The sequence below is a fragment of the Amblyomma maculatum genome, chromosome 9 (genome assembly GCF_055883805.1).
Source record: "Amblyomma maculatum isolate TAMU_Amacu chromosome 9, ASM5588380v1, whole genome shotgun sequence".
NCBI lineage: Eukaryota > Metazoa > Arthropoda > Arachnida > Ixodida > Ixodidae > Amblyomma > Amblyomma maculatum.
Window position 1 is genome coordinate 89,614,013 of NC_139352.1, and position 21,363 is coordinate 89,635,375.

The 21,363-nt window shown below is 51.7% G+C and overlaps 1 protein-coding gene across 1 annotated transcript in view; it reads left to right on the forward strand.

Annotated features, from left to right (window-relative positions):
• LOC146179722 (uncharacterized) overlaps window positions 1–19,944 on the forward strand; it is a 43,939-nt gene extending 23,995 nt beyond the window's left edge. The window contains exon 2 of the mRNA XM_084580257.1: window positions 19,767–19,944. Within this exon, the coding sequence (XP_084436383.1) occupies window positions 19,767–19,944 (178 nt within the window). The remainder of the gene's footprint in view (window positions 1–19,766) is intronic.
• The last annotated feature ends 1,419 nt before the right edge of the window (window positions 19,945–21,363 follow it).

The window sequence follows — 21,363 nt, forward strand, 5'->3', positions numbered from 1 at the left end:
GAGAAGTTGCATTGCGTGTTTGGTGGCCAGGGTTTCGGCGATGCCATTACATACTTGTCCCCAATTAGATCTGCACAGCTCCTCAGACTATTGTTCTAATTGTGTCTCAAGCGCGGCCAGCCGCTTTTTAGATCGTCCGTTATGATTAGTGTTTTCCAGCGTCCCAGGATGCTATGATAAGCCTCCCAGAGGTGGGCTAGGCGTGAGTCAAGGGTAGGGGGTTAGGTTGTGGTTAGCATGTGTCGCGTGTTGTAGTAAACGTCACCCATAAGTGACTGCACCTAAGCATCGATGATTTTGATGGAAGCGTCTGAATGGGCGTTTCGCAAAGCGCGAAAATCATCCCAGTTAATGAGTTTGTGTGCTGTGCACATGTGACGGGGAGATTTGTACGCGACAGTGATCTGTATAATGTAGTGATCACTGCCTTGTGTATGTTGTGTTTTGTTCCGGGTAACACTGCGTAGATAGCGGCTCAGCGTCAGATCTGAACTAGTGTCCATGCTGACACTGTTTCCAATCATCGTGGGAGTATGGAACGTGTTGTGTACAGTGAGTTGGAGGTTTTGCAGGAGCAGCCAGAGCCTGTGATAGGTGATTTTTGTGTATCTCCAGTAAGCATTGTCACAGAAGCCAGTAAAACTGGGTAGGTAGGTTTACTTTCACCTACGCAAAGGCACCGGCAATAAAAATGCACGGAACCGATTGGCGGGCGAGCACCGAGAGTGAAGAAGACGAGCGGGTGCCAGTCTCCAGAGCTCGCCGCATGGCGGCGCAAGTAAGATAACATTGCGGCATTGCCCCTCCTGGTGGAAAAAGCATCGTACCGATGCCGAGTGGCGAGGGCGAGGATAACCGTAGTCGGAGATGATGCCGCGTTTACATAAAGCAGTTAAGGGAGCAAAAAAAAAGACACATGTAGCTTGAGCTAGCGGGAGTAGAAGGGGTTCATCCTGGCGATATGTACGACTTCCGATTGTGCTTGGCGTTGGGATGAGCGTACAGTTCCTTGCGTGGTCATAGGGGGAAATGCATTGGAAAAAAAAAACAGCAAGCCGATTCCGAAAGTGGACAGCGAGAAAAATCATCAGCGTGTTGGTGGGATGGATGGAAACAACTTTATTTAATAAAAAAAAAAAGTCTTCCAGGGTGGTCTCCTACTAGTGCAGGCGTCCACGGGCTTTGGCTTCACATAGAGCCCGATCGACCAGCCATTTCTGACCGGCGGGTTGAGCTGTCCGCAAAGCAGCCTCCCAGGAAGAAAAGGTGGGATGGGGGATGGGGGGCACTGCCTGGGGGGAAGGACATTCCCACAGGTAGTGGAAAAGTGAGGATTTTGGCTCGCCACAGGTGTCGCAGTGAGGTGGGCAAGCCAGGGTGAAGGCATGAGAGATGGTAGGGGGAAATGGAACAATTCGTCTGCAATTGTCGCCATGTAGCACTGGATAAGGGTGACAAGGTGCTGTGGGGTGGTGGCAGTGTCATGCGCTTGTGTTTGTAGAATGTGGTGATTTGGTGGTATGTAGAAAGGACCGATGCGGCCTCCTGCGCGGAGTTGGGTGCCTGATCATCCGGGGCTCGGGTAGAGAGTTCTCGAGCCAGCGCATGAAAGCGCTCATTACCGGGGATCGAGATATGCCCTGGGATCCACGTTAGATTAACCGTTCGGTCGAGAGAGGTGGCGGTGGTAAGAATATGATGCGCGGCCGGTGTCGCCACGCCGTTTAGGTAGTGGCGGTATGCCGCCTGAGAATCTGTACAAATTTCGGTAATAGCTTCATCAATGGCTGAATGGGCAAGCGCGAGTGCGATGGCGGCTCCTTCCGCTTCTGCAGGCGAATTAGTTCGAATAGTGGCGGCGGCCCCCACTCTGCCATCTTCGTAGGCAGCGACTGCAGTGAAAAATCCAACTTTAGAATTCCCTGCCGCGTCGACATAAAGGATATCAGAGCGGTTGCGGTATCTTTTGGTGTAATAGCTGGCTCTAACTTTCCGTCTTTCCTGATAAAGGCAAGCGCCCATGTTGCGTGGTAGGGGCTTCTGGTATATGTGATCCTGCGTTCCCGGAGAGATCATGAAAGGTGTAGCACTTGCTGGGGTGGCGATGGGTGGATTGAGACGGAGTTGTCGCATTAGGCATCGTCCTGTTTCCGTGCGACTCAGGCGGACTAATTGGTTGGTGCGTTGAGCTTCTATTAATTCGTTCACTGTATTGTGAGTACCAGTGGCCAGCAGACATTCTGTGCTAACCGTCCGTGGAAGACGTAGGGCGGAGGTTACGGCCATGCGTATTAGGATGTCCGCCTGCTCTGTTTGGCGCTGAGTGAGTATATGATATGGGAGGTGGTATGTGATTCGGCTAATGATTAACGCATTGGTCATATTGAGGGTTTCGCGTTCCGACAGCCCATGGTTGCGCGCAGCCACACGACTGATTAGTCCAGCAACCTGCTTAGTCTGTCTTTGCAAGAGTTGAAGGGTGGCGGTTGCATCAAGTGCGTTGTTAATGAGAAGGCCGAGAATCTTCATCTGAGACACAATGGGCACTGGGTTTCCGTACATGTGAAGTTCAATGGGGGGATCACCGGGTAAGGATTTAAGCTGCATTAGTTCCGATTTAGTTGGGGAGCATCGGAGGCCTGTGTTTTCTAGATAGGTGGTGGTGATGTCTATGGCAGACTGCAAGATATCCTGGGCTGTTCCAAGGGATCCGCTTGTTGTCCAGAGGGTTATGTCATCTGCATATAAGGCTGTGTGGAGCTCTGGGATAGCAGCAAGGGCCTTTGCTAATGGCGCTAGGGCAACGTTAAAAAGTAGCGGTGATAGGACCGCCCCTTGAGGTGTTCCGCGGTTAGGCAGGGGGAAAGGCTGGGAGGCAATATCCCCAAGGGAAAGTTGTGGCGTGCGTCCTTTAAGAAAGGCCCGAACATACTGCCATATGCGCGTGCCGCAGCCCGTGGTGGCTAATGTCGTCAGGATATGGTCATGGCTTATCGTGTCGAATGCCTTGTGAATATCCAGGGCCAGTATGGCGCGCGTAGAGGCTGTACGGCGCTTAGTGTGTAAGAGAGACTCTTTAAGGGCGAGAAGTACGTCTTGTGCCGAGAGGTTTGGGCGGAATCCAAATTGAACATGGGAGAGAAAGCCTGTTGCTTCTAGGAACGGTTGCAGACGATTGAGAATGACATGCTCGAAGAGCTTGCCGACACAACTCGTTAAGGATATAGGGCGCAGGTTTTGAAGAGTGAGGGATTTGCCCGGTTTGGGTATAAATCGCATGCTGGCGTGGGTCCAGGTTGATGGGAGCGTCCCAGCGTGCCAGTGGTTATTAAAAAGTTCCGTGAGTTTCTGGAGAGAGACTTCGTCCAGATTGAGTAATGCCTTGTACGTTATGCCGTCTGGTCCTGGCGCCGTGGAGCGGCGAATCTTAAGGAGTGCTCGGCGAACTTCACTTAAGGTGATGTCAGCATCAAGTTCGGAGTTAGGCGGAGGTGGATTTAGTGGATCTGCTGACTGAAGGGATATGGGTATATAGGTGTCCCGTAGTTGACCAATTACGTCGGTGCCTTTTTGGAGTTCTAGCTGTATCAGACGTTGTGTATTTACTTGTGTCTGTGCTTTAGTGGTTGTTGGATCTAAAAGAGCGCGTAGGAGGGCCCACGTGCGTTTAGTGCTTAATGTACCCATGAGGTCGTTACAAAAGGTTGCCCAGTTTGCACGGGCTAAGGCGTTGGCGTATTCTTCTGCCTCACGAGTGAGAGCGGCTATGCCGCGCTGTACTACCACCGCTAGCCTCCTGCAACTGTGCATCCATAACACATAGGATGCGATCGCGGAAGCGGTGCGCACTTCACAGGTAGAACAGCTCCGCCTAACCGCCGCAGGCATATTCATTCTAGAAAAACTGAACATCGACACTTTGGGAGGCGCTCACACAAAATCTGAAATAGACATGGCTGTACGGGACAGGCTATGGATACCTCCGCTGCCAAAAAACATGCATCCCGAACACCATACGGAGCGTCGGGAAAAAAGAGCTGAAATGCTCAGTAAGAAATTTAGCCGCTTGCCGCCGGAGGAAGTAGCCTTTGTAGATGCTGCCGGAGTGGCAAGCCCCTTTATGGTTGCAGCGGTAACGAATGGGTCGGGTAGACCGATCACCGCGGTCACCCTCAAAACTAGATCTCCTGAGACAGCTGAGTAGTGGCTGTAGCTCTAGCCTGCGCCCAGACAAAGGCGCGTTTCGTGATCTGCGACAGCAAAACTGCCATACGAAATTACAGTCGTGGGTTGATTACTCCCCAGGCAATTCGGATATTACATCAATCCCCAATCTCGCGAACTATACAGCTGATTTGGACTCCAGCGCACACTGGCGTTCTCGGCAACACATCCGCCCATGCTATTGCTCTAGGGCTGTACCACCGAGCCGGCGGCAGAGAGGGGAGGTTTGGAGCGGGGACCATAGTGTGTACCAAATCTTACAAAGAAATTCTGCGGCATTATAGACTCAGTAGACGGGTGGCTGTTGCGCCAGCCCCTACCCTAAATCGCAGGCAGGCCATCGCCTGGCGTCGCCTTCACACTTGGACATTCCCACACTCGCTCCTGGTGAGCCATATGCTCCCAGGAGAAACATCAGAATTCTGTGCAAACTATGACTCGAGAGGGAACCTCGAACACATCCTCTGGGACTGCCCCTTTCCTTCCGGGAGGGGTCTAAATCTGACGCCGCAACACTGGGAGACCATGCTGCGCTGATCGGACCCTGGGCTCCATCCAGCTAGCCGCCATCCAGCTGGCCTGGGACGCCGCCGGCCAACAACGTCGGCCGGCCTGCGTTTGAGGCGGGGCACCCGCCATCCATCACAAGCGACGGAGGGCCGGAGCCTCTTCATCCGCTGGAATAAATTAAAAGTTCTGCTCTCTCTCTCTCTCTCTCTCTCTCTCAAAGTGCGCTGACATCGCACAGCACACGGACGCCTCTTCGTGCAGGTGCAATGACGGCATACAGCAGACAAGAATTCGGTGATATAGCTAGCCCCCGCCGCAGACGGCGGTGACCTACCTGTCCCAGCCCCATCAGGGCCAAGACCATCCACCCTGCCCCTATTCGGCAAAGGAAGGAAGGTGGGAGTGAGTGTATTTGAGCTCTCTGAAGCGTGTCTTTCATAATTTGTTTACAGGAATGGAAAGACGCAGTATCTGTCACGTTTGTGTGGACACCTGAATCGGGCCGTAAGGAAAAGAAGGAAGGTGGGAGTGAAAGTGGAAAGAGAAAAAGAGGAGCCGTGGTGGAGGGCTGCAGAGTAATTTCGACCACGTGGGGATCTTTAACGTGCGCTGACATCGCACAGCACACGGATGCCTCTTCGTTTCGCCCCCATCAAAACGCAGGTGTTGAAGTCTAAGGAAAGGAAGGTTTATTTATAGGAAGGGAAGGGCGCGGTAACTGTCTCACTTGTTTTTCTGTGGACACCTCAAACGTGCCGTGAGGGAAGGGAAGAAGGTGGGATTGAAAGTGGAAAGAGAGAGAGAGAGAGAAGCCGTAGTTGAGGGCTATGGAGTAATTTCGACCACCTGGAGATCTATAACGTGCGTTGACATCGCACAGCATGCGGACGTCTCTTCCTTTCGCCTCCATCGAAACGCAGGACAGGTAGTAACCGCAGATCCGGACCATGAAAAGGAAATAACAAGAAGAATAAGATTGGGATGCAGCGCATTTCGCAAAGCACTCGCAGATTATGACTAGCAGCTTACCGGTATCGCTCAAGAGGAAATTATACAACAGTTGCATATTGCCTGTACTCACCTATGGGGCTGAAACGTCGAAGCTAACCAAGAGAGTTCTACTTAAGTTGAGGACAACCCAGAGGACTATGGAACGAAAATGATAGGGGTAACATTAAGAGATAAAAAGCGTGCAGAGTGGGTCAGAGAAATAATTAAGTTACCGACATTCTAGTAGAAATTAAAAGAAGAAATGGACATGGGCAGGACATGTAGTGCGAAGAGAGGATAACCGATGGTCGCTGAGGGTAACAAACTGGATTCCAAGGGAAGGAAAACGTAGCAGGGGGCGGCAGAAAGTTAGGTGGGCGGATGAGATTAAGAAGTTCGCAGGGGTCAAGTGGATGCAGCTAGCACAGAACCGGGTGAAGTGGAGAAATATGGGAGAGGCCTTCGCCCAGCAGTGGGTATAATCAGGCTGATGATGATGAAACGCAGCCGCCGAGTTCGGGTTCGAACCCGGGTACTCCGGCACAGTAGTCGGGCGTCTTACACTGCGCCACCCCGGCGGGGCAGGGAAAGGAAGGTGGGAGTAAAATTGGATCTGGTTATGAGGGACAACACCGACGGCGACATTTTTTTCTTTCTACTTTTTCTTCTCAGCACCTGGCAGCAGAGGTGGCTCAGCTACAGAGCCAGTAGCATGCCTGTGCTTTTTCTTTTCCTTCTTCCTTCAGTCGCAACAACGACCAAAAACCCAGGAAAGGGCGCCAAAGAGCTGCGCTCTAAAACAAAAATCGTATCTATCGCGATATAATGGTCAAGAAGATTCTAAATAACCGCAAATCGGATATCCATCTCCCGGAATCCAAGCCGAGCACTTCAGCTCCGTCACGCACGCGATAGTGCAACGCCCATCATATTTCTCGCCCCGCCGGGGTGTTGCAGTGGTAAGACGTCCGACTACTGTGCCGGAGTACCCGGCTTCGATTCCGATCACGCTGGAGGCATTTCGATGTAGGCTAAAGTGGCTTCCATCTGCTTGCGATGTCAGCGCTGTTTTTGTGGCTGTAGGAAGAAGGGAAAGAAAATGCACGGGCCTGCTACTGGCTCTGTAGCTGAGCCACTTGAGGCGGGGTAGAGGACGCTCATTTCCGATGGAAATAAAAGTTGTGCAACCAACCAACCAATCCGCTGCCTCGTACGGACAGAAATGTCAGCGCACTTTAATGATCCCCAGGTGGTCGAAATTACTCCGTAGCCCTTTGAGAATGGGCGATCCAGGTCTGGATCCGGGTTTCTAACTGGGAAAATGGAAACTACTGGTGCAGGCGTTAGGCTGGTGTGTGGGAAAAGGTGCGTATTACTTCATCTTCAACATCGGCCGGGTTGCCATTGAAAAAGAGAACGGCGAGAGATGGGGCTCCGCGTGCCTTACCATTTAGGCATCGAAAGATGCGCAAAAGTTGGGATAGGCCAGGTACTTGTCCAAGACGGTCGCATGTAGAGTGCCAAGCCTCACTTTGCAGGTGAAGCTGGTATGCCCGGATAAGCTTGAATGGTCGTCGAAGAAGCACGAGATCTTTGTGACGTTTTCCGCATGTCCGAAAACGTTGCGTGAGGTGATCTGCGCGACGCCAAAGGTTAGTCAGGTGAGCATCCATGCCAACTGTGCAATCGTTACAGGGGACATATTCGAGGGCTTGAGTGCGGGCATCTCGGAGTACAGACAGAAAGGAGTCAATATCCGAGAAGGGGGTCGTAGTATTAGCACGAAACTTGTCCCAGTTGAAAAACGAACATGTTGTCCGAACGCGAAGACATTTACGATTGAGAGTGAGCAAAATGGGCAAGTGATCACTACCCCAAGAATTAGAAAGGACTTCCCAGCGCCGAAGAAGACGCGGTGATGAGAATGTAAGGTCCAGTGTAGTGTCCGCTTGAGAGGATGGAGACCGATACGGGTGGGCGCGTTAGGTTCGTTGCGCGGGGTAAGAGTTTGATGAAGGGCGTCATATAGGTGTTTACTACGTTAATTAGGCTGAGATGAGCTCCACGCTGCGTGATGTGCGTTCAAATCTCCGCCGATAAGAATAGGATAAGGGTGTGCTGCGTTTTCAATGTTAGGGAGCCAGGTACAGGGTTCTGCCACGACGTTACCTGGCCGGAAATAGGCTGATGCCACGACGAAAGGTTTTTGGCTAGGGGGAAGCCCATTCCGATAGGGAGAACTGCAAGCAGCTCTCGGAAGAGGCCAAGCTCGCGCTACACCCGGGCATGACCTAGACTGTTCGCAGGAGCTTCGCAATCTCGAATCGGCAGCCCAGGATGCCCTTCTCGACATCATTAATTCTTCCTGGGAGACCGGAACGGTACCGGATAATCTCAAGCTTTCTCTTATTCTTCCTATCCCTAAACCTGGCAAAAAACCTCGACTTCCCAGTAATTTGTGTCCAATCGCCCTGACTTCACATCTCTGTAAACTCATCGAGCGCCTGCTACATACCCGAATTAGTCACTACATTGAATACGTCAGTCCTGGATTTCATCCAGCTCAAGCCGGCTTCCGCCTTAATCTCAGGACGCATGACTGCCTTTGGCTTTTGCGAAGAGTTCTGAATAGAGCTCATCGTAAAGCGCTACCGGACTATCTCCTGGCTGTCGATATACACAAAGCCTTTGACAATGTTCGCCATGAGGTTATTCTGTAGGAACTCGTCAAACGCTTTCCTAGTACTCGTGCCCAAATCTGGATCCGCAATTTGTTGTCATCTAGACCCATTCAGCTACATGGCAAAGCTCCGGGATGGGTGCCGAAAACCTATTGCTTGGATAGGGGTGTACCTCGGGGCTCCATTCTCGGACCCATATTGTTCAACTTGGCCATGAAACGCGTCGCCGAGAATCTGGAAATCAGCACAAGCGCAATATTCGCTATATATGCCGATGATATTACTGTCTGGACTGAGGCAGCGTATTACGCAGACAAATATTCTATGCTGACTGAACTTCAGGCGGCCCGTCTTTGCTTTGAAGATACACTAACCAAAATTGGGCTCGAACTCGCACCACATAAAACAGAATTGATTAGTATCTACGGAAAACATAAAACCAACCCCGGTATGCAGATCCATCTTCACATCGGAGGCAACACCATCACCTCCTCAAATGGGCAAGTTCGCATTCTTCGCCTGCTAATCAGAAGCTGCAACACTCCCCAGAAATTGGTTCATCAGCTACAACGCCTTTGGCCAGCATTGCTACACACTATTCGTCGCCTGTCCAACCGGCACGGCAACATGCCTGCCGTGCGATGGCCCGAACAGCGGCGGTCAGAAAAATCCTCTATGGCACACCCGTCCTCCAACTGTCGAAGACTGACTTCGCTAAGGTTGAACGCATTCATCGCGCAACACCACGCACTATTACCGGTCTATGATATTTGCCACGTATGGCTCGCTTAGTGGCCTGGTTAGAGCAATGTGATTCGAGTGACGACCTAAACAATGAAGATTATGTCGACTGCCCTTTATCCCCATCCATGGCCATGAGCCTTCCCATTCAGTAAAGGACATTCAATCAATCACCTAAAAAAACTCCTATAGCCGAACTTGAGCGTTTGGCCGCTCTTCCACCGCTCACTACCATCGGTACCGAGTCACAGACGCGTCACCGAATACGTCTAAAAAACACTGTCCAAGGGCGTCGACTGCTGGGCTGGGATGAACAGCGTAACGACAAAACATCAGCCCTATATGCATCTCTTCCCCCTTGGGAGATGCCAGTAGTCACGCACCTCCATCGCCGACCTATGAACCGCGATTTTGTCATTCTCAGGGAGCTCCTCGCTGCCCATCACCGACAAGAGCGATATGCGTTGACAACCCTTCCCTTTCAGGCGCTTATGCCTGCCACCTACCTCAAGGTATCCCTCTTCATGCTGAACTCCTCGCGATTTGGATCGCCTTGTCAGGAGTGCCTTCCACCGGAACTGCTTCAATACGTATTCTTACTGATTCCCAAGGAAATCGCTACTCCGAGTTCACAAGATGCAACAGATACGGCCATACAGCGTCTCCTTAAACGCCACCAACTCGCGACCAGAACTGTCGCTATTCACTGGACCTCAGGTCATTCGGACGAATCAAGGGGCAATGCGACGGCACTCGCCGCGGCTACCTTGGCAAGTGGGACGTCCACATTTACTTCCCCACCCCCCTTGATTAATCCTTACTCAACCTTGGGCGGGCAACTCACCCCTTCTCTTGCCCTTATGCACTATACTCGGACCAATCTTCGTAGCCTCAGTCAGCATTGCACACAAGTGGCCACACCAGACCCACCGTTATCGAGAAAAACCCACCTCACCCGAAGTCAAGATGTCTTTGAACAAGCTCATTGCCCATGCGGCTTGTACGCCACGTATTATGGCCCGCTGGCGTCAGTATAATAAGAAAATGATTACGTGCCCCCACTGTACGACTCTAACTCGCGGCGGCATATCTCATCTACTCTGGGATTGCCCTGCTGTTTCTACAGGACGCTCCGAGATCAAACCCTACCGCCTGAACTACCGTTCCCTTCTAGAAACTGATGCTAACATACAGATGATATTTGCCATGGATGGCTCGCTTAGTGGCCTGATTAGAGCAATGTGATTTGAGTGACGACCTAAACAATGAAGATTCTGTCTACTCCCATTTATCCCCATCCATGGCCATGAGCCTTCCCACTCAATAAAGGACTTTCAATCAATCTCCGTAGCCCTTCACTACGGCTCCTCTTTCTCTCTATCCACTTTGACTATCAACCTTCCTCCCGTCCCTTGCGGCGCGGTACAGGTGTCCACAAAAACAGGTATGACAGATTCAGCGCCTTTCTTTTCCTGTGAACCAATTATTATTTTTAATTATGATAATTCTCCTTGTCTATCGTGAGGGTAATATTGGAGTGACCGATACTGGGCCTTCCATTTCGCGCTACCAATTATAGAACAGTGGTAAAAATCGATGCATTCAACAGAATGCTGGTTGTGTTCGACAAGGGGTGCGCAATGCACTGTGTGCAGCAGCAAACCTCAGGGTTTGTGATTTCTGCAAGCAGATTCTTCAGTGCCCACGGAATTTCGTTTTTATTGCGAAAGCAATACTGCGCCAGGTTTAGCCTTTTCGCTCTGTGTGTGTGTTTGTGTGTGTGTGTCTGTGTGTAAAATATTTATTCGGAGGAAGCTTGAGGTAGCCGGGGCCCGGAGCCTGCCCTTCACGGTCGGTGGTCAGTCATGTGATACGAGAGCGAGAGACGGGGTAGCAATTCAGCCCTTCGGCGCGCCGTAGCTACGCTCCACGGTCGAGCGGTGGCGGTGGTCGGTCACGTGACTACTGGCATCATACCGGAGTGAGAGACTGGGAAGCACGGCGGCTCTTTAGCGCGCCGCAGCTACGCTCCACGGCCGGTCGACCACCTGCGAACGGCGGCAAGTGATTAACGTCATACAAATAGCAAGAGCTTGCAGGCCTTGCTCCGGTTCACTGGGCTACAAAAAGAAGAATCCGTGAATGAAAAAATAAGTCTGGAGACGTCTAAAAAGTATGCGTTTCATTTCGTGGGTACACAGGAGATTAGCAATGTGCACCACCACAAGCGAAACACTTTGCGTAGCAAAGCGGACATTGCTTTCACTATTTCCAGGCTTAACTAAAGCTAAGCCCCAGCTAATTGTTTTCTGCAGACACCTGAACGATAGGCCGCCGTTGCACCCGCTACCGTTTCGGTGGCAAACGACGGCTGCTGCGACGTGCGTCTTTCTCTCTCTCTGTCGTTTCTTTTTTGTTTCTTTTCCATTATTCTTGTGTCCGCACGAGGGCCCGGAGGTGGCTCAGCTTCCGAGCCAGTAGCCAGGCGTTGCAATTTATCTTTCTTCTTCAGTCGCAGCAACAACACCAGAGCCGCATAGGAAAAATTTCTTTTTCTGCACGCGGACGGTCAAATGAACATCAAGTTATCAGAGACGTTGTTGTGGATGTAGAAAGAAGCAAAAGAAAATGGTTTGGTTTCGTTTGGTTTCTGGGGTTTAACGTCCCAAAGCGACTCAGGCTATGAGAGACGCCGTAGTGGAGGACACCGGAAATTTCGACCACCTGGGGTTCTTTAACGTGCACTGACATCGCACAGCACACCGGAAAAGAAAATGCTCGGCCTGCTACTGGCTCTGTAGCTGAGCCGCTTCCGCTGCCTCGTGCAGACAGAAGAGAAAATAGAGATGAAAGAAAAGGAAAAGGGAAAGACAGCCGTCGTCCACCACCGTAACGTTGGCAGGTGCAATGACGGCCTACAAAAGATAAAAATTCAGAGGCAGGCTAGCCCCCGCCGCAAGCGGCCGGGACCCACCTGTCCCAGCCCCATCAGGGGAGTACCAGTCCCCGCCCTGTAGGACCAGACGCGAACCGCGGCCCTACCTAGCAAAGCGAAAAACTGATTTATTTATAGGAAGGGAAAGGCGCGGTAACTGTCTCACTTGTTTTCTGTGGACACCGCAACCGCGCCGTTGGGGAAGGCAGGAAGGTGGGAGTGAAAGTGGAAAGAGAGAAAGAGGAGCCGTAGTGGAGGGCTACGGAGTAATTTCGACCACCTGGGGATCTTTAACGTGCGCTGACATCGCACAGCACACGACGCCTCTTCGTTTCGCCTCCATCGAAACGCAGCCGCCGAGGTCGGGTTCGAATCCGGGTACTTCGGCACAGTAGTCGGGCGTCTTACCACTGCACCACCCCGGCGGGGCTAGCAAAGCGAAGCTTCCACTTTAAAAAGCAGGTCGTGAGAAAGGAGGTGCTGCGCGAGGTATTCGTGACATGATGATTCAGCGCATGCGCAAAAGCAGCAAGAGTATCTGTCGCAAAGCGAACGCTCAGAAGTAGCAAGGTCTTAGTCGTCAGGATTAGATCCATCGAGGTCCAGTTTCCCTGGTGCAGCGACGAGAGCAATTTCATTACCTGGCCGCAGCGCTCTCCTGAGCGTCATCAGAAGGGAGTCCACTAATGAAGCGAAGACAAAGAGCAGGAGTACGTGGACCAATTCACCTGACTCGGATGCCAGGCTCCTCATCTCCCGCCAGCATTTTGCTCCGGTGTTCGACTCCCTGGCTTCTACGAGATGTCCCAGGTAGGTGAGATTAGGCGTCTCAGCGCGTGCTTTCTGCAACTGTCGTGGGCACAGCTAAAGCTTTCTGTAGGAACTGGGAAGAGCACCACAGGTAAGGAGCCCTATTGATATATAAATATAATTGTTGTTAGAATTACATTTATTATTTTACCCCGCCGGGGTGGCGCAGTGGTTACGGCGCTTGGCTACTGTTCCCAAAGATGCGGGATCGAATCCCGGCCTCGACGGCCGCTCTTAGATGGAGGCGAAAAGCAAGGCGCCCGTGTGCTGTGCAATGTCAGTGCACGTTAAAGAACGCCAGGTGGTCGAAATTTCCGTAGTCCTCCACTACGGCGTCTCTTATAGCCCGAGTTGCTTTGGGACGTTAAACCCCACAAACAAAACCAAACATTTATTCTTTTCATATATTTCATGCAATGCTTCCAAGCTGACCTTCGTTCGCGAACCCTGCTTACGTGACGAAAATTAATGCGTTGCTTATGGTTAGCGGCTAAAATTAATGCTTCTTCCAGAGTCGAGAGTACATGCTAGCATGAAATGCGCTCGGACATAGCACATTGGTTCTGCGAATATACCAGCCACGTTATTGAAATGGGGCTAGTGCATAGCCCAACAAACCACGAGCTTTTTCTGCCAATGAGTTAGCGCGCTTAGTCGGTCTTTCTCGGTCTTTTTCTGGTCGCGCTGAAGCGATCGGCTTCAGTGGCGCGGCCTTAAGATCGTAGAAGCCTTGCAGTCTTCGTGAGCAGCCGCATAATGTTAGTGTTCTCGGCAGGGGCGACCATCCTTAATTCTGTCATGGCCGAATACTCCAAAAGGGATTCCTTTATGGAAGTCTGTTTCAGCCTCTTCTTTTCATCAGCATTCATTGCTCGGGTTAAAGTGAAATGTAGATTGATGAAGGTGCGGTCGTGGCAACGAAGACACGCTTGCCTGATAAGAACGCAAGAGAAGCAGCGCGTTGGCGTCTTCCACGTGTGTCTATAAAACCATCTGCTAACGAAAAAAAACGCTATGAGATACGTAACGAAGTGGCCAATTCAATTCGAAAAAAAAATTGTAGGGGGCGCTTTGGACTACTAAACTATAGGGAGCCTACATGTTGCGTGTATTTTGCGGTAGAACAAAACCCTCCACTACGACACTCCTTTCCCTCTTTTAAGACCATCCTTTCTAGGCTCATGGACCAAAATCCCGTGCGCGAGAGTTTTGCGCCAAATTTGTGCGTGAGACCTGTCATATTTATGATTCGGCGCGATGTTCTTGTTTAGTGTTCCTTCTATCTACAATTCCAGATTTGAACGCGAATCAAGGATCGCAACGCGACAGGAGCGATGGTGTACCAATGGTGTCCAATGTCAGTGCAATTTAAAGAACCCCAGGTGGTCGAAATTACTACAGTCATCCACTACGGCGTCTCAGAGCCTGACTTGCTTTGAGACTTTAAACCCGGAAAAAAACAAACCATGCCTTTCGATGGAGGCGAAACGAAGAGGCGTCCGTGTGCTGTGCGATGTCATCGCACATTAGATCCCCAAGTGGTCGAAATTACTCCGTAGTCCTCGTCTACGGCTTCTCTGTCTCTTTAAATTTTAACTCCTAACTTTCCCCCTTCCCTTACGGCCCGGTTACGGTGTGCAGAAACAAGTGTGGCAGATACTGTGCTTTACCTTTCCTGTGAACCAGTTTATACTAAAATACGACGGTGTAACGGATACTCTCCTGTAAACCAAATATAAATATGTATAGCACTGCATTGAACGCCGATAAAGGCAAACGGTGAAAGACAAATGATAGGAGAAGGCAAACTGTTCTTGCCTCCCACCTTTTTTACTTCCTCACGGCTCATTTGGCGTCCGCGGAGAATTGAGATACTGTGCCTCTTGCTATCTATTTTAAATCATATTAAAACGCTGCTGATGGATGCTGTGCTGTGTCTGCATGTTTATGCTGTGATGTGCGGCGTTCGAGGAAGCCGCAAATGTAAGCCGCGGCACGGAAGCCTGGATCGGACGCCACGCGGGGTGAGCTTGTTCACGTGACATTTAAGCCTTACTGGCAACCATGGCACGTACAACTGATTTATTTATAGAAAACAAAAAGGGTGGTAACTGTCTCACTTGTTTTCTGGGGACACTTAACCGCGCATTAAGGAAAGCGAGGAAGGTGGGAGTACAAGTGGAAACAGAGAAAGGAGCCGTAGTGGAGGGCTACGGAGCAATTTCGACCACCTGGAGATCTTTAACGTGTAACTCCCTGATGGGGTTGGGGCAGGTAAGTCACCGCCGCTTGCGGCAGGGGCTGGCCTGCCACCAAATTTTTATCTGCTGTAGACCGTCATTGCACCCACCACCACTTCGTTGGTCGACAACGGCTGTTGTTGTGGTGCGCGTCTTTCTCTCCCTCTTCCTCTTCTTTCTTTACTTTCTCTTCTGTCTGCACGAGGCAGCGGAGGTGGCTGAGCTACAGAGCCAGTAGCAAGCCCGTGCATTTTTAACGCGGTAGCGTTAAGGAGCTCGTGTCGCAGAAAAGCCGGTGTCGTCGGCGGCGTTGGCCGTGAGCGATAAATCCCGGCATGCACTTCATAAATAAAAAGGCGCAATAACTGTTTCACTTATTTTCTGTGGACACCTCAACCGCGCCGTGAGGGAACGTGGTAGTGAACGTGGAAACAGAGAAAGAGGACTTGTAGTGGAGGGCTACGGTATAATTTCGACCACCTGGGGATATTTAACAAGCTCTGACATCGCACAGCACACGGACGCCTCTTCGTTTCGCTTCCATCGAAACGCAGCCGCCGAGGTCAGGTTCGAAGCCAGGTACTCCGGCACCGTAGTCGGGCGTCTTACCACTGCACCACCCGGCGTGGCTGGGGACACCTCAACCGCGCCGTAAGGGAAGGAAGGTGGGAGTAAAGGTTGAAAGAGAAAGAGGAGCCGTAGTGGAGGGCTACGGATTAATTTCAACCACCTGGAGATCTTTAACGTGCGCTGACCTGGGGCGAACAGAAAGAACTTAAAGAGAAGCAGGAGGGAAGGACGCGTGCCGAAGCAACACCGGGTGCAAATAAAATTCGGTGGCAGGCTAGCCCCCGCCGCACGCGCTCACCCTGGAGTTGGTGAAGAGTGGCTGTTCCTGGCCCTACGGGGCAGTTGTTGTGGCTGTAGGAAGAAGGAAAAGAAAAGCAACTTCCAAGATGAGCTGGGTGGGTATCGAATCAGGGTCTCCGGAGTCTGAGACGGAGACGCTACCACTCAGCCACGAGTTCGATGCTTGAGAGCGGTACAATAGCGCTTCTAGTGAATGCGGTGTTGCCTTAGAAACGTGCCGTAGAACGTTATACTGCGGTGTATATCGGTAATTATGAGCATGTTACTTACAGAAGTCGCAGTTACAAGAGTACCGAAGTACGTTTCCGCTACATTTCTTCTGCGCTCTGCGCACATCTTGCGGCAAACACAGAACCCCTCCTCGCAATGTGCGGCGCTGCCCCAACACGTGGCGCGCCACTCGCCCCTGACGTTTCGCCGTGCATCCTTCCGGGTTGTAGAACCAAGCATCGTTCCTTTCTTTAGATCAATGTCTTCGCTCACCCGCTTCTCCCCTTCGGGCCGCGCGGCTACCGGTGCGAGGATGCCCCAATACCCTTGCGTTTAATGTTTTCTCGCTGTCTCCCCTTCCAACATCCACCGTGCGTCACTCGAACAGTGGTGTTTAGGCGACGCGGCTCCTCTTTCCGCTAACAGCGCGATTGCTAGGTGCCGCGTCTGATGCCGGACGCCTCTGACGTGATCGCTGCGCCGTAGCGCTTCTGCTATGAAGCGTCCCCTGCGATGTGTGACTGACCGACATACTGAGTGCGTGTGAACGCTAAAGGAACACGGGAGCAAGAAACGTTGTAGTGTGCACAACACAGTGCGATAATGTAGATTGTGAGAAGCACGTGTTGGAACAAATAATTAGAAAAAAGTTGTACAGTGCTCTTAGAAGTGTTGAGTATGAAAACTATGTGTGACTCAAAAGCATACCGAGCGAATGAGTGGGCGGTGCGAACGAGGTGCAATAACGCTATCGCTTTCCACTCTTGAAGGCGAAGCTTAAGCGTCCTCCAAAATTTCTCGCTCTCTCCCCTTCCAGCATCCAGCGTGCGTCACTCGAACAGTGGTGTTTAGGTGACGCGGCTCCTCTTTCCGCTCACAGCGCGATTGCTAGGTGCAGCGTCTGATGCCGGACGCCTCTTACGTGATCGCTGCGCCGTAGCGCTTCTGCTGGGAAAGCGTCCCCTGCGATGTGTGCCGAGCTGCTTCCGAGGAATCATGCTTCTGCGTGGTGCTCCCAAGCGAGATAGAGGACGATGCCATCAAGGCGTCAGCCCCATGATCGCGTCCGCCTTCATGGCGCGTCGCTGCCCGGCTGTCTCCCTCCGAGACACCGAGTTCTTTAGTTCGTTCCGCTTGCTCAGGCGCACGTTTCGTTGCCGCGCCGAACGCTGCGTTGCTCGGAGCTCACCGCGTGATTCGTGAGTGCAAAGTCCGACGCGGGGCGCCTCATCAGTGATTGCTGCGCCGTAGCGCATTGTCTTACACTCCTTGGCAGGGTGTGTTGACTGACCGACATACTCAGTGCGTGTGAACGATAAAGGAACACGGGAGCAAGAAACGTTGTAGTGTGCACAACACAGTGCGATAATGTAGATTGTGAGAAGCACTTGTTTGAACAAATAATTAGAAAAAAGTTGTACAGGACGCTTAGAAGTGTTGAGTATGAAAACTATGTCTTTGTGTGACTCAAGAGCATACCGAGCGAATGAGTGGGTGGTGCGAACGAGGTGCAATAACGCTATCGCGTTCTACTCTTGGAGGCGAAGCTTAAGCGTCCTCCAAATTTTCTTTTCCTTCTTCCTACAGCCACAACAACAACGCTGACACCGCAATGCACACGGACGCCTCTTCGTTTCGCAGCCGCCGAGGTCGGGTTCGAACCCGGGTGCTCCGGCACAGTAGTCGGGCGTCTTACCACTGCACCACCCCGGCGGGGCCATGATTGATTTATATAGGAAGGGGAAGGCACGGGGTTTTCTGTGAACGCCTCAATCGTGCCGTAAGGGAGGGGAGGAAGTTAAGAGTGAAAGTGGGAATGGAGAAAGAAGAGCAGTAGTGGAGGGCTACGGAATAATTTCGTCCACCTGGGGATCCTAACGTGCGCTGACATCGCACAGCAGGCGGACGCCTCTTCGTTTCGCCTCCATCGAAACGCAGCCGCCGAGGTCGGGTTCGAACCGGCGGGACCATGGCACGAACAACGAAAAAACTGATTTATTTATAGGAGGGGAAAGTCGCGGTAACGGTCTCCCTTGTTTTCTGTAGACACCGCAACCGCGCCGTAAGGGAAGGGAGGAAGGTGGGAGTGAAAGGGGAAAGAGAGAGGAGCCGTAGTGGAGGGTTACGGAGTAATTTCGACCACCTGGGCATTTTTAAACGTGCGCTGACATCGCACAGCACACGGACGCCTCTTCGTTTCGCCTCCATCGAAACGCAGCCGCCGAGGTCGGGTTCAGGCCCGGGTACTCCGGCACAGTAGTCGGGCGTCTTACCCCTGCACCACCCCGCACAACGAACTGATTTATTTATAGGAAGGGAAAGGCGCGGTAACTGTTTTGTTTTCTGTGGACACCGCAACCGCCCCTTTCCCGTAAGGTTGGAGTCAATGTGGAAAGAGAGAAAGAGGAGCCGTAGTGGAGGGCTACGGCGTAATTTCGACCACCTGGGGATCTTTAACGTGCGCTGACATCGCACAGCACACGGACGCCTCTTTGTTTCGCCTCCATCGAAACGCAGCCGCCGAGGTCGGGTTCGAACCCGGGTACTCCGGCACAGTAGTCGGGCATCTTACCCCTGCACCACCCCGGCGGGGCCCCGCACAACGAAAAAGCTGATTTATTTGTAGGAAGGGAAAGGCACGGTAGCTGTCTCACTTGTTTTCTGTAGACACCGCAGCCGCGACGTAAGGGAAGGGAGCAAGGTGGAGTGAAAGTGGAAAGAGAAAGGGGAGCCCTAGTGGAGGGCTACGGAGTATTTTCGACCACCTGGGGATCTTTAACGTGCGCTGACATCGAACAGCACACGGCAACACCGCCTCACACACACGCCACTGTTTCGCCTCCATCGAAACGCAGCCGCCGAGGTCGGGTTCGTACCCGGATTCGCCCGCACAGTAGTCGGGCGTCTTACCACTGCGCCACCCCGGCGGGGCAAAATACTCGAGGGCAAATCCCGCAGACGCGAGATTTTCTAGTGTGTATACTTCGTCTCAAAAGATGTATGCAGCACTGCGAAGGATACGGCCCTCTCGTCCAATGAGGACTGCGCGCAATACGTGCGTTTTTTTTTACGCTCCAGTCACCCCTACAAACGGCTCCATCCATGTGAAAGGAGGCGTGCTAGTAGCTAGCTTCATTTTGACTCTAGCAGTTGGCACTTAATGTCTCTTTTTTCTTTTTGTTTTCAAAGGGGAACACCCGTTTCAAAGGAACGGGCCCTACTTTTTTCATTAGTCACCACCTATTCGTATCAGATCTTCGTTTTAATCTCAGATATTTTCAGTGTGTCTGCCATGTGCATATAAATTTATTTGCTCCATAGTGGCCACTGCAGTTAAGCTGGGTCGACTGCAGGTTAGGGCAGCGGAATTTCGATGGTAGCGGAATGAAAAACAATCGCATGTGCAGGTGAACGTCAACGCACAAGCACTCAAAATTAAACAAGAACCCTCACTACGGCGCCTGTCATATCTCATGAGAGACGATATTGTTCTCATTTTTGTTGTTCTCGCTTCGACTGTAGTGAATGGTCCCGACTCATGCGTATGCATTTCAGGAATAGCGTTGCACATTCAAGGGGCTTATCTTATCGTCCTCATCACACTCCATTCAGCGCTGTTGGTTGGGTCGTCATCCAGGTTGGCAGCAACAGCCGTTGCTTGGTTAACAACATCGTCGAGGATGTGTTCCAGTTTTCGCGTCACTTCATCCTCACTGAAAACAGGCCGCACTAATTCTTCTATTTCTCAGCTGTCACTTGTCTGATGCTTCGCCAAACCAGAGGCTCAACGTCTTGGAGCTCAAACGTCCTGTTTCGGCTAGCCACGAAACCCTTGACGTCGCTCCAAACAAACTCTATCGCATTCAGTTGGCAGTGGTAGGGGGGCAAGTGCACAACGAGTTGGCCAGCAGATTCAGCGATGCAGTCTACACGGTATCGGTCACCACCTGTGTTCAAGTTGTTGGCAAGCTGCATGAGCTCGGCCTTCACCATGTCGCTGCTCTACGCGACACCTTTTCCGGACAGCCAAGCCTGCATCTCTTTTTAGAGACTACTCATCCGCGGCACCTTATCCTGCTGCAGAAAATGATATGGCGCCTTGTCCATCCCTATAACGCTGCCGGGTGCTAGTAGTGGGATAAGTTTCTTGGAGAACCGCTTCTCCTAGTGTTCCCCGGTCATTTCCTCGTGGTAGTTCCCCGAGGTTTTTTTAGTTCGGAAAAATTCGGCTGAGTCTTCAAAACCTTGTTCACTGCCGCAGTGCGTAACAGTGAGCTTGGCACATTTTCCAAGGGGGTTTGTAGACCATTCGACAATCTGGATCGATGTGCTTTGTGCGCAGATTGGAGGGTGCAATGATTCCTCACTTCGCGTGTGGCCGTCATTGAGCCACGTTTCGTCAGGTGAAAAACAATGGTCTACCCTGGCGTCGCAGCTCCGCTATCTGACGCAGGTACCGGCGGCGACACTACACGATATCCTTCACGTCGATTAGCATTGCATTGCGAGAGCCCTTCTGTATTGGAAGCCGAGTGTATTAAGCATCATCTGCATTATCGCTATGTACGCGGTAGCGAGTCGTCATTTGCGAATTGTGCTACATCATCGGCAGTATCGCTGTGAACACGGCCGGTAGCCAGTCGTCATTTGCAAATTGTGCTCCACCTTCACAAAAATTGGAATTTTGCCTCTGCGGAAAAAGCTGTGCACCGTGCACTATCAGCAACACGCTCAGGTTCTTCGTCCGCTCGCGACCTCTTCAGCCAGCATGCTTCTTCGGTGATAGCACTCGGCCCGCCTTCAACGCCTTCGTTGTCCACTGGTAGAGAGTACACTCGCTCACCTGAATGAGTTTTGCCGTCCTCTTAATGAGCGCATTCGTACTTGATCGGCTCCACTAGCGAAGCGGAGCACTTCAGAAACAGTTACAGCCAGCTGTTTCACCTGCTTGCAAAAACAGCGCACTGTCGGTGTGCGGCACTCAGAAGACACAACCAACGATGCCATGTTGAAAAATAAATCGGGGAAAACTTCGTAAAAACACTTGTAAATGCTTGGTAAAGGGATAAAAATTTTTCGGAAGACTGTATACTGCTTGGTCGCGGTCAGCACGCGTTGAACATGAATGGTAGAAGCCACATTTTGGTCTAGA